Source organism: Nicotiana tabacum, chromosome 12 (assembly GCF_000715075.1).
Source record: "Nicotiana tabacum cultivar K326 chromosome 12, ASM71507v2, whole genome shotgun sequence".
NCBI lineage: Eukaryota > Viridiplantae > Streptophyta > Magnoliopsida > Solanales > Solanaceae > Nicotiana > Nicotiana tabacum.
The window spans coordinates 52,444,283-52,459,762 of NC_134091.1; the positions used below are offsets into that span (position 1 = coordinate 52,444,283).

At 30.2% G+C, this 15,480-nt stretch overlaps 1 protein-coding gene across 2 annotated transcripts; it reads right to left on the bottom strand.

The window, feature by feature from the left end:
* Window positions 1-421: 421 nt before the first annotated feature.
* On the bottom strand, window positions 422-7,561 carry LOC107786009 (2-oxoisovalerate dehydrogenase subunit alpha 1, mitochondrial). 2 transcript variants are annotated; one of them, XM_016607437.2, is made up of 9 exons: window positions 7,166-7,561; window positions 2,348-2,485; window positions 2,081-2,263; window positions 1,738-1,895; window positions 1,533-1,632; window positions 1,342-1,453; window positions 1,106-1,245; window positions 785-970; window positions 422-692 (listed from the first exon to the last, which is right to left on the bottom strand). In XM_016607437.2, the coding sequence occupies exons 1-9, from the start codon at window positions 7,457-7,459 to the stop codon at window positions 525-527; spliced, it is 1,479 nt and encodes a 492-aa protein (XP_016462923.1). In that variant the 5' UTR covers window positions 7,460-7,561; the 3' UTR covers window positions 422-524. The 2 variants fall into 2 exon arrangements, with proteins under 2 accessions (XP_016462923.1, XP_016462924.1); XM_016607438.2 differs by lacking the exon at window positions 7,166-7,561 and adding an exon at window positions 2,572-2,953.
* Window positions 7,562-15,480: the final 7,919 nt, after the last annotated feature.

Below are 15,480 nucleotides of genomic sequence, written 5' to 3' on the forward strand. Positions count from 1 at the left end.
GGAAACAAAGTGGCAGATTGACTGCAGATGCAACGTGTTGTGACATCAGGTTCATATGAACTCAATATTTTTGATGCAAAACATAAATTTCATTAAATTTACCAAAAAAGTAGTAGACCTGAAAGCATAATATTAACTGTATATATAATAGGTCAAATACTAAAAATCTTAAATTTTCAGATGTTAGGTTCCTTAATCCAAGATATTAGCTTGTGCACTATTTTCTGATGTACACTGGATTTCTTTATTGATCAAAAGAATTTCTCACCCAATATTGATTTTGGAAAGAAAAAAAATTATTGCTGGGTGACGATTCCATTGCAAATCAAAACCCTTATCAGTGCCAAATTTTGGAAAGAAAAAAGAGAAAAACAATCTCTGTCTAAATCTTGCGAAACATATACTCCTTAGACGAGAAAGGTAAGAACTTATAAAAAGAACTTTTATTTATAATGTAGCTTACATTTAACAGGCAGTTTCAGAATAAAGTAGCTATTATATGTTACTGAGGTAACGGATTAGCCTTAAACAGGAACATCAGAAGGATATTCTTTTGGAGATCTCTTTACAGCATCTCTTGTAAACTTCTGTTGCTCTTGAAGATTTAATGGCACTTTGTCATAAACATCCGTAAACAAATCTGTCAATGGAGGTTTCTCCACCTTCTCTGCTGCTTGCATTGCTTGCAATACCTAATTAAGAACCATTTTAAACTTGTTACTAGCATAGTATATTAGAAGAATATCATTCAAGTTTTGCTATATATGATTCTTGAAATTTTAACCTGTTTTCTGGCGTCTCTGCGAAGTTCAGATTCATTTTCATCATTCCACCAACCATTTCTCTGAATCCATTTTCTGAATCTGTATATTGGGCTTTTTGCTGTTTTCCAGTGCTCTATTTCTTCGACGGGTCGATACTTGGTTGAATCATCAGATGTTGAATGGTGGGCTACTCTATAAGTCATGGCCTAAAAGTTACACAAAAGTTGGAAGTTTTTAGTATGAAAGTTTCTATATTAACAATTTCAAGATTCAGTGCAGATATCATAACATGTCATGTAACTTGAACAGAAATTGGTCTTTATGAAGGAGCAACACTTCACCTCTACTAATATTGGCTTTTGTTCCTTAATTGCCATTTCGCGAGCTGCACGAATAGCACTATAAGTTGCCAAGACATCATTGCCATCTACACGAAGGCTTCTAATTCCATAGGCTTGCCCCTTTGAGGCGACTCCATCACCTGCCATTATGACACATAGGAGAAAACTATGTTTACGATGGAGAAAATTGCACTAGTAAAGGGTGCATTTTGTATCAAATGAGTTTGGAAAATTACTTCGAAATTGTTCGTTTACAGGAGTGCTAATGGCCCATCCATTGTTGCGGCATATAAATACAACAGGAGCGTCCAAAACCGCTGCAAAGTTTAAAGCAGCATGAAAATCACCCTGCAAATATATCAAGAGAAAGTCAGCTAATAATTCCATTAGATTATAAAACTCCTAAAAACTGCGTTAATTTAATCACCTCACTAGTGCTACCATCTCCAAGATAAGTAACAGCACAAGCCTCCTTTTTATCCATTTTCAGAGAGTAAGCAACGCCAGCGGCCTGAGGAATCTGTGTCCTGAGGTAAATGGAATTTGGAGCAGAAAATTGTTTTAGATCGAATATCCTGAATCTTTAGAGAAAGGGGAGAAAGGAAATGCTAAAAAAATCTTTGAAATCTTACGCTATTGGCGAAGAAATAGTTAAGTAATTGAGCTCGTTAGAACCATGGTGGCATGGCATTTGCCTTCCTTTTGCATAATCAAACTTGTTTCCGAACAATTGATTGGCAATCTCTTTCAGGGGGAAGCCCCGCCATACGATAACACCTACTTCCCTGTACTGTGATGGATAATAACATGTTAAATTACATCATTTCCAAGGTTATTTATAGGATCATAAAACTATTATTAAAAGACATTGGTATCTATGGTTCAATCATTGTGCTAATGCTAAATGTATTCAACTGAACTCAAAGTTATAAAATGATAAACTTTAGATGTTGGCCTATGAATAAAAGCGAGTACCTGAGGCAAGACGAAGTCATCCAGGGTGAGAGCAGCAGCAGATGCTATGTTGATACCTTCTTCTCCAGCAGTAGTGAGATAGAAGGATAACCTCCCCTGCCTTTGTGCTTCATAAAAAATGGTATCCATAACTTGAAGTGCCACCATTGAACTATACATCTTAACTGCCAGTTCTTTGCTCACCTACCACATTTTACATCAAGGAAATACATCAAAATTCATAGAAATGGATATTCTAACTACAGTTGATGAAAGAATTGCAAATACCTCCTCAAAAATGCTGCCTGGAATTGGATAGCCATCATCATCAAGGACTCTATAACAAGGTAACCTCTTTTCAGAAGACTCTGCAATAAATTTCATTTGAGGAGTAATTGGAAGCTGTCCTCCAGGGAAATCCATCACCTGCCAATATTCAGTAATACCAAGCAAATTCAAAACTGTCTAAATAAGTATCAGTGAATAGAACTTGGTGAATAAGTGAAAATAACCTGAAAATAATCATCATCATTTTCTGTAAAGAGAGAAGATTGCACTTTCAGTGTGTTGGTTGACTCAAAACGGTGAATTGTTGAAGAACCAACAAGTGCACCAGGGGAGGCATGGAATTGTTTACTACCAATTCTATGGATTAGCCTAGAATTAGAGAAGAGGATTCTAAGGAATCCCATAATATCATGTCAAGTAAATTCTTCTAAGTTTTCTTGAAGCTCTATTTATCAAGAATATTTGACGAGTTAATAAGACAGTAGAAGAAGGAACTTGTTTTGTCATTTTACATGATAGCCAACTTACTACAAAATGAGACAGACAGGGGAAGTAACACTACCACCAACGAGTGGCCCGGATGACTAAGTCTTAATTACAAGTTTCAATTTTATGAAACAAATTAGTACTAATATTTAATTAGAGATCTCGAATTAATATTGATAAGCGCTCCTCTTTAATCGCAAATTAATCAAATCAATGCAGTTTGAGTAATGAAATCAATTATTAAAAAAACATCAATCAACTGACAAGAGTACTAAATAAAGTTCTGTCTTGTAGTGTTAAGTGTAACATCATCTGCTTGCATCTAGAGACTAGAGGTACACGTGGCCGGCTAGACATGAATCTTGGACCCCCATTATTAAACAAACCCAATCAACTCGTTCTTCAATTCCATCATTTTCTAGACCATAATCATTTCTATACAAACTCAATCAAGTAGTTCCAATTAATAATGGGATCTGAATCAGCTATTCTTAACATAGGTTTAACCATGTTTCTGCTCATAGTTAGAAGAACAATAGAGTATATACGTATAAAGAATTAAAGACTCAGTCCAAATTAATGCTTTTATGTTAATTTTCTATACAACCATTATTATTATTATTGGAGTTAAAAAGACATAAGATTTAATACCGCATTGATCGCGAGTAGGAAAAGAGGAAGAGGTGCTACCTACTACATAATTCTTAAAGATTGAGAAATGAATAAATTGTGTACATTTAAACGAATTCATTATATCTTACCTAACAAACTGACAACTGAATAAATTGTAGATAGATAAAATTGATTTTATAAATTCTAACCTAACGAAAAAATTACTTCTGAATTACAGTCCATTAACCAAATTCTTTAGATCCAATTCTGCGCTTTCTTTTTCTTTCTTACCCCATATTTTCCTTAAACTGAGTTCGTTGATTTAAGGCTTGTGGCTATCCATTTACCACTCACGTCAGAAAGTGTTTATCCTTTTAGAAAATCAATTATTTTTCCACTCAAAATTGACGTAACGTCCATCCATGTCATGTCATTCTAAATGGCCCACCCAACCAATTTTTAGAGTATTGTATTAGTCCAATTGATTGCGTGGTCATTTGGCCCCATCTATTTTTTTTCCCACTTCTCTCCTCGTCTTGTTTTTTGCTTAATTATCCGTTACTAGAAATTTACTGATTTACCTAATTTAAATTTAAATCGCATAAGATTAATTAAAAGCAAAAATATGCACCATCAAAAGTTCTCTCCATCTCGAAAGTTTTAACCCTAGACCTCTCTCCTTGGCTTGATTCTTCAACCCTAGGACAAATCCATACTACTCAATCTCAATAAAACTGGAATAGCACTACACCACTACTAAATTTGAGGTTGTATTTGAAATAAATGCTTTAAGCTTTATTTAAGCCTCATTTATTTTTTTAAGATTAAAACGTCTGAATATAAATACACATCTGAATATCAAGATGTGTATTAAAATTAATATATCTAAATTTGAATACACATCTGAATATTAAAATGTGTATTAAGAATATCTATGTGTATTAAGAATTAAGATGTCCTGAAGTTTGAGTGAATTTGTTAATCTTTAAATATATTGTAAATTATGAATATATTTTAAATATTTTGAAATTTGAGTGAATTGGCTAATATTTAAATACATTATAAATTATGAATATATTTTAAATAACATGCTTAAAAATGACTAGTTGTGCACTTCGCCAAAAATTGAGCAAAAAACATAAGTAACGCAAGAAGAATATGATCTCCTCCTCCTCATTGTGGCTTCACCCCCTAATTTAATGGTTGAACTATTTACAACATTAGAATAAAATTTTATTAAGACGTCACGATTGTTCAAGTTTGGTACTATTATATATCGCTTTAACATTTTTTTTTTTTGGTTTATAGTATAACAAATACAAGCATCTAATGATTCTAAAATTTCAATGAGAGGCGAAAAAGTATTAGCTTATTTGTATCAAATCTTCTACTTGTAAGTGTAGTAGTTAGTTATTAAAATAAAAATACTTGAATATCACGCTTAAACCTTAGCAAATATACATATTTTTGGTTTTATTTATTTTTCTTGGATAAAGGCCAGACCTTTTTTTTCTTCCTTTCTTCTTTGACGGATTTAACAGGAGAATTGAAATGGGATGATTTGAGATGTTTCAAAATGGAACACGTTAAGGTGAGTCATCACTTTTATCAAAATTAAAGCGTCTAGAAGCTCGAGGAAATCCTATAGTTATCCTCCAAAAAAAAAAAAAAGTATCACGTGATCATCAAGATATAAATGATAATAGCTCAATTGCAAAACGTGCTTAATTAATGGTTTTATATATCTGATTTGAGCCATTTTTCTTGAACACTGCAAAAAGCCGAGGCAACTAATATAAGACGGGACAAAAGAGCAATTAAAATTAAAACAGATGCTTTTATTTTGAAGTTGAATAAGGAAGAATATAAAGAATTTTCATATATATATATATATATATATATATATATATATATATATATATATATTATGCAATTTTACCTATTTATATGTATTTACTGTAACTATATAATTTTATGGGACAATTTTTTTTTTTGATGTTGATTTGATTTTGAGTTCGAAATTAAAATTTATTTATTTATTTAAAATTTTTAAGCAAAGTATTACGAAACAATTTTTAAGGTTTAAACATGAATAAAATATATGATCATGGTATGCAAACAACAATGAGTGAATAAGATAATTCAAAGATATGAATAATATATAATTAGTCACTTAATTAGTGAGGTTAACTATCACTACAAATAGGATACGGAAATATAATCAAATCAATAAAACAATCGTGCAAAACGACGATCTAGCAAATGCATAATCGAACACATATATATTATGTAATCAACCAACATAGGACGTGATTGAACCTTGTCATAATCAAAGACATAAAAGGATGAAGATATTCCTAATAAATAGATTACATTTTGCAATAAATTCTACAAAAAATTGTAATTCTGTGTTATCACATGATGAGAGTATAAACGAATATAAAAGAAAGAAATCAACTAGCTAATTTGTTGTGGGCCGGTTCAGTGTTCAGATAGGTTTCAGTTCAATTATTTGTTGGAAATTTTACCACATCCTATATCAAAAGTATACGCCCTATTAATTATAAATCAAAATTATTTTAAAATATTATTTTCTATATTTATCTTTTATATTTTATAACAAAATCAGTATTTATGATATATACTACCATTGAGACATAAAATAAGGCATGAAATACGCTATTTATGTTTTTCCTCTTTCTTAGACAACTGGACATACCTATTTTAAGGTGATTGCCGTTAGTGTATTCATGAATATATGTCGCGAATACATGCGCGTACAACTGGACTACCCTGATTTTAGGCGCTTTTTACTGTTGTATTCATGCGCGTACAGCTGGACTACATGATTTTAGGCGCTTTTTGCTGTTGTATTCATGAATACATGTGAATACATGCGCGTACAGCTGGGCTGCCCTGATTTTAGGTGCTTTTAACTGTTGTATTCATGAATACAGTAGCGCGAATACATGTGAATACATGCGCGTATAACTGGACTGCCCTAATTTTAGGCGCTTTTTGCTGCTGTATTTATGAATACGTGACGCAAATACATGTAAATACATGCGCGCACAGCTGGACTACCTTGATTTTTAGGTACTTTTTGCTTCTGTATTCATGAATACAGCAGCGCGAATACAACGAATACACTACCGTAACAACTGAATAGTAGCTATAGAAAGTAATTATGTATATGTAGCTATAAGAAGTTAATAGACACTAAACAATAGTGGTTTCTGAAAATTTCTCTTTGTTGGAATACATGCACGTACATCTAGATTACCCTAATTTTTAGGCACTTTTTACTGCTGTATTCATGAATACAACAATACAAATACAGTAAATACACTATCATAATAATTGTTTAGTAGGTGTAAAAAGTAATTATGTATATGTAGCTATAGGAAGTTAAAAGACTAAGGAGTAGTATTGGTTTCTGAAAATTTCTATTATTTGTTTTTGAATTTATCCCTTTTCATGCACTTTGCGCTGAGGTCTATCGTTAGAAAACCTTTATGTCCAATTTCTTTATTTCGATTATATATATTGATATTAGAGTATAACTTATTCATCCACCGTATTTTATATTAAAAAAATTAAACTCCATCCATTTTAATCTACGTGACATAGTTTGATTTAACAAGAATTTTAAACAGAGTGGGAGAAGGCGGAAAATTAGAAGGAAAAAAAAAACAAGTACCAGCTGGAGGAATATCTTACCTGATTTTCATAACTAATTTGGTGATTTTCATCTTCTTCATAGTAGAGTGTATTTAGTTGCTCTCCAGCTTTATTGGACTGGAAACGTTCTAACCGGAAAACGGCGGCAGACTCGCCGGAAAATGCCGCCGTCGACTTTGTAAAACCACCGCCGGCTGCAGTTGTAAATGATGAAGTTTTGGCATGGCGGAAAAATGTTTCTGAACTTGTTTGGTTTAGGAGTGATAAGAAACGAAACCTTGTGCTTAGAAGAAAATGGTTAAAGTTTCTTGATCTTGATATCAAAATCGCCATATATTTGATGTTTTCTTGTAGAAACAAAATGGAGAGCTTGAAGATAGTGTTAAATGGATTGTGATGTTGAGCTCAACTTGGAAATCGATAATATAGAAAGATGGTTTGTTGGTTTATCTTTTGGGTATTTATAAATACTTAACAGAAAGACTATTGTCATAAATTTGGATTCAAAGTTTTAAAATGATTACGTAATTAAAAATGTCAAAATTTGAACCGTGATGTTACAATTTTGAACGATGAAGATCTAATTAAGACATTTTATACTCTACTTTTTTGGATACATTGGGAAATACTAAGTAAAATTCTAAACAGTTTCCACTTTACTGTTAATTATGCAGAAATATATATTTTTAAATGACCTTGTGATATTGATCATTTAGTCAAAAACTTCGATATGCAATAATAAAAAAATTATAAAAGCTAAGTATATGAATTCACGTTGGTTTGGACAGTCTTGTACGCATTTTGTTGAAGTTATTAACCTTTAAAATAATGATGTTAGCTAAAAAGGCAAAATAACGTTTCAATTTCAAGCACATATTGTCAATGTCAAAAATATATCGAGATCGAGTTTTTGATGGGATACAAACGTACGTGATTGAGTCGGATTTAGAATTTGAAGTTTACAAGTTCTTATAACGATCGCAGATTAATATAAATAATAATAAGTTTATAATTAAATATTTACAAATTTTAATAAATTTTTAATATAAATATAAGGATTGATAAAAATCGTTGGGTCCTACTAAATATATAACTTATAAGCTAGATCTTCCTCTAAAATTATTCATCTCTCTTCTGCATTATCAATAATTTCGTCTAATATGGGGTCTCTTTTCCACTGATGTTCATAAAATACAAAGTGCATTTAGCTTTCCAAAGTAAATATAACATTTTAATTAAAATTTGCAGTTGATCAGTGGTATTATCTTATTACATCGTCAAAGGTATAAATCTTTCTCTTCTTCTTCTCTCTTAATTATCTTATTGCAGGCTTTTCCAAAAAAGCAAAAACCAAAAAAAAAAAAAAGAAGAAGAAGAAGAAGAAAAACAACAACAACTTTTCTAAGGAAATACGAATTCAATTTAATATTAGGGCCACTTTCAATCGTTCCTAGCTTTTAGGTTTGGTTGTAAAATAATAAATGCGCCCATTGAACATCCTCTAAGGTACACATCATTTTTGGTGGCTTGTTTTATCAAGAGGGTGCTCCTTTTTTTTTTTGTTTATTTATTTATTACTAGTATTTTATTTACATAAACTTTTGATGAGAAGCAAAAACAGTTTTTGAAAAGCAGAAAAATGTAGTTTTTCTCCAAAAACACATTTCTGAATATTACTTTTGAGAAAATACACTTAGAAGGAGTTTTCAAAAGTTTGATCAAACATTAATTACTGCTCAAAAGTGCTTTCAAATTAATTAGCGAAACACAAATCAATTTTCACCAAAAGTATCTTTTTGAAAAATAATTTTAAAAAAAAAAATTTCTTAAAATAAGAAGATTTTAGAAGTTGGACCAAAAAAATATTTACTTTTTTGATAGGCTTCAAGTCATGTCGGTGAAGAGATGAGAGTGACACGTTAAGAGTTGCTTTGTTTTTTTTAGCAAGGGTACTTTGTCCATTTGTCAATATTCAATTCTTTTGGTTTTCCTTCGCCCAAATAAATTTGAATTTGGACGAAAAAGTCTTACACTGGAGTAAAAGTTTTTCCTAATAAAATTAATTTTATATTCAGAGCTCGAACTCGAATTCTCTGATTAGATTATGAATATATAAGTACTTATTACTTAATCACACTCCTTATTAGGTCTAATATTCACATATTTAAGAAATCCCGAAAAAAAAAGCTAAATAAAAGAAAGCGAACTATGAAATTAATGTTCTTTATTAGTTTGAAAATAAAGAAAGAAAATTGAACTGAGTTGATGTATAGATATATTTATTTTCACATACTTTTAAAAATATTTTAAATGTATTAACTGCTTTAAAATATTTGTCTAGCATATTAGCGATCCTTGCTAATATGCCTAGATAAATAAGTACTATTTTGTTACTGCAAATGATTAGTTTAATGTGTTTGGGTACTTTCTCATTGTTAAAATACTTAATTTGTTTTTTCTTTCATGTTTGCAAGCTCATATATCTTTTCGGATTATGAGACATATACTCTCCCTCTGTCCAATTTATGTGCATATTTTTATGTTTAGTTCTTCTAAAAAAATGTTGTATAATTATATTTAAACAATTTACCTTTAAAAACTTTCTTTTTATTCTTAATGAGATGATTTATAGTCACATAATATTTTAGTTTTAAACTATAAATTTTAAATTTTTTTTTTCTTAGGCTTGGTGTCTAATAAAATTGTGTGCATAAATTAAAACTGTGGGAGGGAGTAATATCTTATCAAAAATTATTACTTACTACATATGATGAGGACGAGTACCCAATTGGAAATACGGGGAAATAAAGTACCTAACTGAAAATGGCTTAAAGCTTAAGAAGGGAATAGCGATTTGAGGCGAAGAGACCAAGAATAAAGCTTAGGTAGAGAACACATGGATAAACCTAAAATGTGGTAAATAGCCAAATCCTATGCCCGAACGCTACTAGATTACATCTTCTTTCAATATGCCAATTAACGCTGCTTAAAATTCTTGCCAATTAATTGAAGTATCTCATCACACCTTGACAAGTTGACATAGTATAAAAGTCTAATAACCTATTTGACCGTATTTTTTATTTTTTTTTTGCCAAAAGTTATTTTTTTTTCTGCGTGATCAAGATTTTAGTAGGAAAAGATGTGCTTTTGAGTAGAAACTGAAGCAATTTTTAAAAAGCAAAAAAAATAGTTTCTTCCTGAAAGTACATTTATTAAAAAACACTTTTGAAAAAAATACACTAGAAACATAAAAGTTTGATCAAACACTAATTGCTGTTCAAAAGTATTTTTCAAATTGAATAACTAAACATAAATTATTTCTCATTAAAGAGTTTGAGTGAAGGAGAAAATACGCTATAGATTTTATTCAATGGTCAACTTTCTTTAATCTATCTATATTATACTAGATGAGCCTTGCCCCGTGCATAGCACGGGCCCAATATTTAGAATGCTGATATGATTTAAGGATTGTTTCTAATCTTTAGAGAATCTATTATTTAAACCTTTAATAGGAACACACCCCTTAGAACAACCATGATTTCAAAAACACAAAGACACAAGTTACATCTTTAGTAAATAGTAACAAATATAAAAGACTACCTACTAACCATACAAAATAACAGTCAAAAGGCACTACTTGTTTATGACTTGGTTGCTGAAACATTTTCTGCTAGTAGTAGCTACAATAACTGCATGACTAAGATACCATAGATAAGAACATATAAATAGGTGATTCAACTCCCTCATAAATCTTTGTCCAAATTCTATGCTTTGATTGTTACCTGGTCTTTATAAATGCCTTGCTTGAACTGGTTGATCAGGGTAAAAATGTCCTAACTTTAGGAGATTTTTAAAAATCTGTAGTACGATAAAAACCCCAGAAGCCTCCTACAAAGTAATAACTTTTTTATTAACCGTTTAATTTAAAGTCCATTACTTAAGAAAAACTGACAAAGAAGTAATGCATTAATCATCCATCAACGAAATAGTATGATAGAGATAAAATTTAACCCCTAAATAAATTAAATTTCTTATAATCAAGACACTGGACATGCACAAATGTAATCATAAAAAAACACATCATTACAACATAACACATCAAGGTTTTGATTGAAATAAAACTAATTTGAAATTACTAATTAAATAAATAGCTTGCAAAAAAGAAAAAATAAAGACAACATACATTATAAAAGAACTCTTTCTATTGGCATGTTAGAATCAATTGAAGCATGTGGATAACTACAACTTATAATGAAATAAATAAAACTAAACACAATATAGGCACACTCAACACTGGCTGTTTCAAGAAAGATAAACATAAATATATAAGGAACAGTCTGTTGAGAGATCGAATGAATTAAAAGAGGTATCAAGATATATAGTTCATTTCCATTACCAATTTAAGTGTTGGAGGAGAGGCTTTAGTCATCTGTAACATGGCAAGTGAATTTTGCTCTTAGTTCTGCTGGGTAGTTTAACCTGCCAAAAAAGAAAAACGTCAAAAGTAGTCACACAGCAACACGCTCATAGTACATTATATATGTTAAAAGATAGAATATATATGAATATAATTGCACATTTCATTTACAAATACACATCTTATCATCCTCGAGTGTTTCATGTATTGAACTAAAAGTAGAACAAACCAAACTATCAAGCACTAACTAAGTGGCCAAGTGAATTAGTCTCTACCAAATATGTAAAGATGGTAAATCAATCCACCATTTGTACTTTCAGATAAAACATATACATGAAATACAAACATAAAGTATATTCCAAGAAAATTATATGAAAAACTGTTAGGTGAAGAACAATAAGAAAGAATAGGAAAAGATAGCATGTGTTGATTCAATATCTAGCTACATGAAACTCTATTTCACGACATGAATATATAGGTAATAATACCAATATTGATGTTCCTAAAACGGACATCCACGCCAATCATATGTTAAAATAATAATAATACATGAACAACCATATTCTTGATGAAGAGCTTATGAGATATAAACCAGATTAACATTTGGGTATAATTATTTATTCTTTAGCAAATTGGAGTAAATTGATAACAAAACAAAGGTGACCAATCTAATCAAGACAAAGAGCCTAGCCTGAATTATGTTATAACCTTCATCACTTGGAATGAAAGTGAATGCTCCATTCACACTCTGTGAAGTACAGAGTTGTGAATATAGTTCATAGAACTATTTCAAACTAAGCAATGGACAAGTTTAATTGCCATTGATAGACGAATATCTAAAGAGCTTTAAAATTGGCCAAAAAAGTTAAGATCAATCAAATATAGCAATACAATATACTTGACTGATTATTAATAAAAAAGAAAAGGAGATCATTATCAAAAGGCCCATTGGCATCTTTCTAATTTTCTTCTTTTGGCGGGTGGGAGGAGAAATTACAAATAAAAGTGAAGCTTGACTTTTGCTTCAAAGAATCAAAGAGCAGTCTCAATAAGTAAAAAATGGTGACAAAAATTTCTTTCCAAAAATGAACACTTCTCGCATGAACTTGTGAGTCCATTAAAAATATTTAATTATTGAAATTTTACATAGTAGAAGTTTTATAAAGTTCATTATGGAGATTTGTTGTTAATATTAAGAGGCTATTTGTGTCACCACTCCTTTCCTTTTCCTCAAATGGATACTTAAGAATCTTTAAAGTTTCTGCAAAGGGAGAAATAGAAAAGAATAAGAAAGGAGAAAAATATCAAATGATTGTTTTTGTACTTGTCTCTAAAATAAGGCAGTTGAATAATGACGATCAGAGAGGATGTGTTTTTAAGTTCAACACATTTAACACAATTCGAATTCTTTTTTCTGTTTTCAGTAGTCATTTGTCTTGTAAAAGACATAATAGAGTAAAATAGTAGAACTATTAATTTTCAAAGGAAGTGAATTTTCAGCCAAATAAAACTTTTATAATTTAATAGGCATTATATGAGCAGTAAAAGGAAAAGTTCTTTATCTAGAATTATTCATTTTTATACAAAGATTTTAATATTCAGCTAAGTTTGTTCGCTGTCAATCATATGATCTTACTGAAAAAATATGGAGAAGCAATTACCTGATGTGAGCATATTTCTCTATCAAGGGATAAATCACATCATTCGGTTAGCAATGCTCTGTTAAATTTAACATATTTATAAAAAATCAGTTAAATAAGTGACTAATTCAAATTACAATAAAAAATACTCTATTTACTATATCTTAAATTCTTCCACCACTAAGAGAAATAAAATACAATGCAAATCAACATAGGATTATATAGATAATAGATTGCAGAATATCTTTCAAAACTCCATATAATTAGTCAAGTGGATCTTCCTAGTATGTACAATGTTGTCTTATACATAACCAAAGATACATTAGTTAACCCAACACATGTTCTATCGCTGGAAACCAAAAAGGAAACCAGAATATATCGTTTAGTTTAGTAATTGTCTATAAATTTTAAAACACGTATTCATTAATTGAAAACCATTAGATCATCGAAATTCTCCCGTGGATCAGTGATCGATGATCTAATTCTATTAATAAAGTGTGTTATTCTAAAAGAATGTATTTAGAACAATATTTAGAAAGCAATGACATGATCTTCACTACAAAGCTAAACCATCGGAATTCGATAAAAGAAAATTGGAACCAAAATTCAATAATTTTCTAATTAATTTTTATCCCTAGGTTTTCTGAAGAACAAATAAAAAAAGGGAGCAAGACACGCGCATCCCCTGAATAAGCAGAAGCGTGAAAAAAATATACAAAGAAAAAAAAAGATAATATCCCTGACCATGAGATCTCATCTCTGCACAAAATCAACATGTATAATTTTATCCCTAAGAATTGAGTGAAAATATAGGATCAATACAATTTTAACTTTCTCGAATTTGTACACTGTGTCACATATATGATCATATTGAGAAAATTAGAGCAAAATAACCCCAATTATCTCCCATAGAGCGCTCATGACAAAGACAGTGAAGAAGCATGTGAACTAAAAATGAAAAATACTCTAAAAAATATATTACCTCTCTACAATCAATCATAATGCTTGTTCCGAGAGATTCAACCTTTAAGAGCAACACATACATGGTAAAAGACCATCATTATCGCCGGCAAATAACTCAAAGTTTTACCCTAAACTCGTATACCTCATACCAACTCTCTAATTATAAAAAATAAATCAGATAAGAAAATAAAGCCCTAATAGAAATTAATAACAAAAAGAACAAGATTTGGGCAAAAATTTAGAGAGGAACAGACCTGAAAGTTGCAACACCCAACTGCGAAGATGAAGAGAATGAAAAAAAATATTATTTGAGAGGACAAATTAAGAACCCGAGAAAACTAACATTTCTTGTTGTGGCATGAAAGAATCTGCATTTAGAATTGTGTTGAGTTGTTAATTGAAATTACAGTTATGCCATTGGTCGACCACACTTGGCTTTTCTATATAATAAAAAATATTCTTATCTGTATCTTTATCTATATATTGATCCACTCATAAATTTTCTTCTATATTAGCTAGAAATATAGAGGTAAAGAATTAATTAAAAAGTTATTATACAAAAAAATAAAAAATATAGAAAGATGCAAATTGAGATAAACTATGACTATTTATACTTTGGAGTAAGTTAAAATATAAAATAAAACTAAAATTTACTTAAGATATTAAAGATTTGATGAATTTAAAAATTTAAAAATTTCAAGCACCAAAATAAGATCTTACATAAACTATACAAATTATTTATAAGGTACAAAAAAATTTAAATAATCATTAAAAATATTTTAATAACAAAAACAATAAAGTCATATTAATATTGAAAAATCAAGCAAATGAATATTTATACGTAAATAAATATTTTTTATATAATTAAAATATCTAAACTAATGATTCTAACAAGAATTAATTTTTGGGTTAAGAACAGATCTTAACTGTCACGACCCAAAATTCACTAAAGGCCGTGATGGCGCCTAACGCCGCCGTCAGGCAAGCCAACAGTGGCTGATCAATTTAATTACTCATTTTATTACTTTGAAATCATAATTTCCATTTCTTAAATAGTATAAAATGGAATATACATGAGAAAAATGTTAATAACTACGTGATCTACAATGACGAACAACAGTAGGAACCCCCAAAACCCGGTGTCACAAGTGCATGAGCACCAACTAGGAAATATAATAAAATACAACATATGTCTAGAATACAAATTAGACAGAAAAATATAAATAACTCTGATGGAGACTTTGTAGGTTGCGGAGCGTAACATGGGATGCAGCTCACGGTAAAATCCCAGCATATAGACGCACTGCTGCTCCTAAAATACCACCAGACATATA

Excerpts from the sequence above, each read along its gene's own strand:
- LOC107786009 (XM_016607437.2), bottom strand. The coding sequence starts at position 7,459 with ATGGCGATTTTGATATCAAGATCAAGAAACTTTAACCATTTTCTTCTA. Across the intron at positions 1,896-2,080 it reads ATGACTTCGTCTTGCCTCAG|TACAGGGAAGTAGGTGTTAT; the intron begins GTACTCGCTTTT and ends TATCCATCACAG. Across the intron at positions 693-784 it reads GCAGAGACGCCAGAAAACAG|GTATTGCAAGCAATGCAAGC; the intron begins GTTAAAATTTCA and ends GTTCTTAATTAG.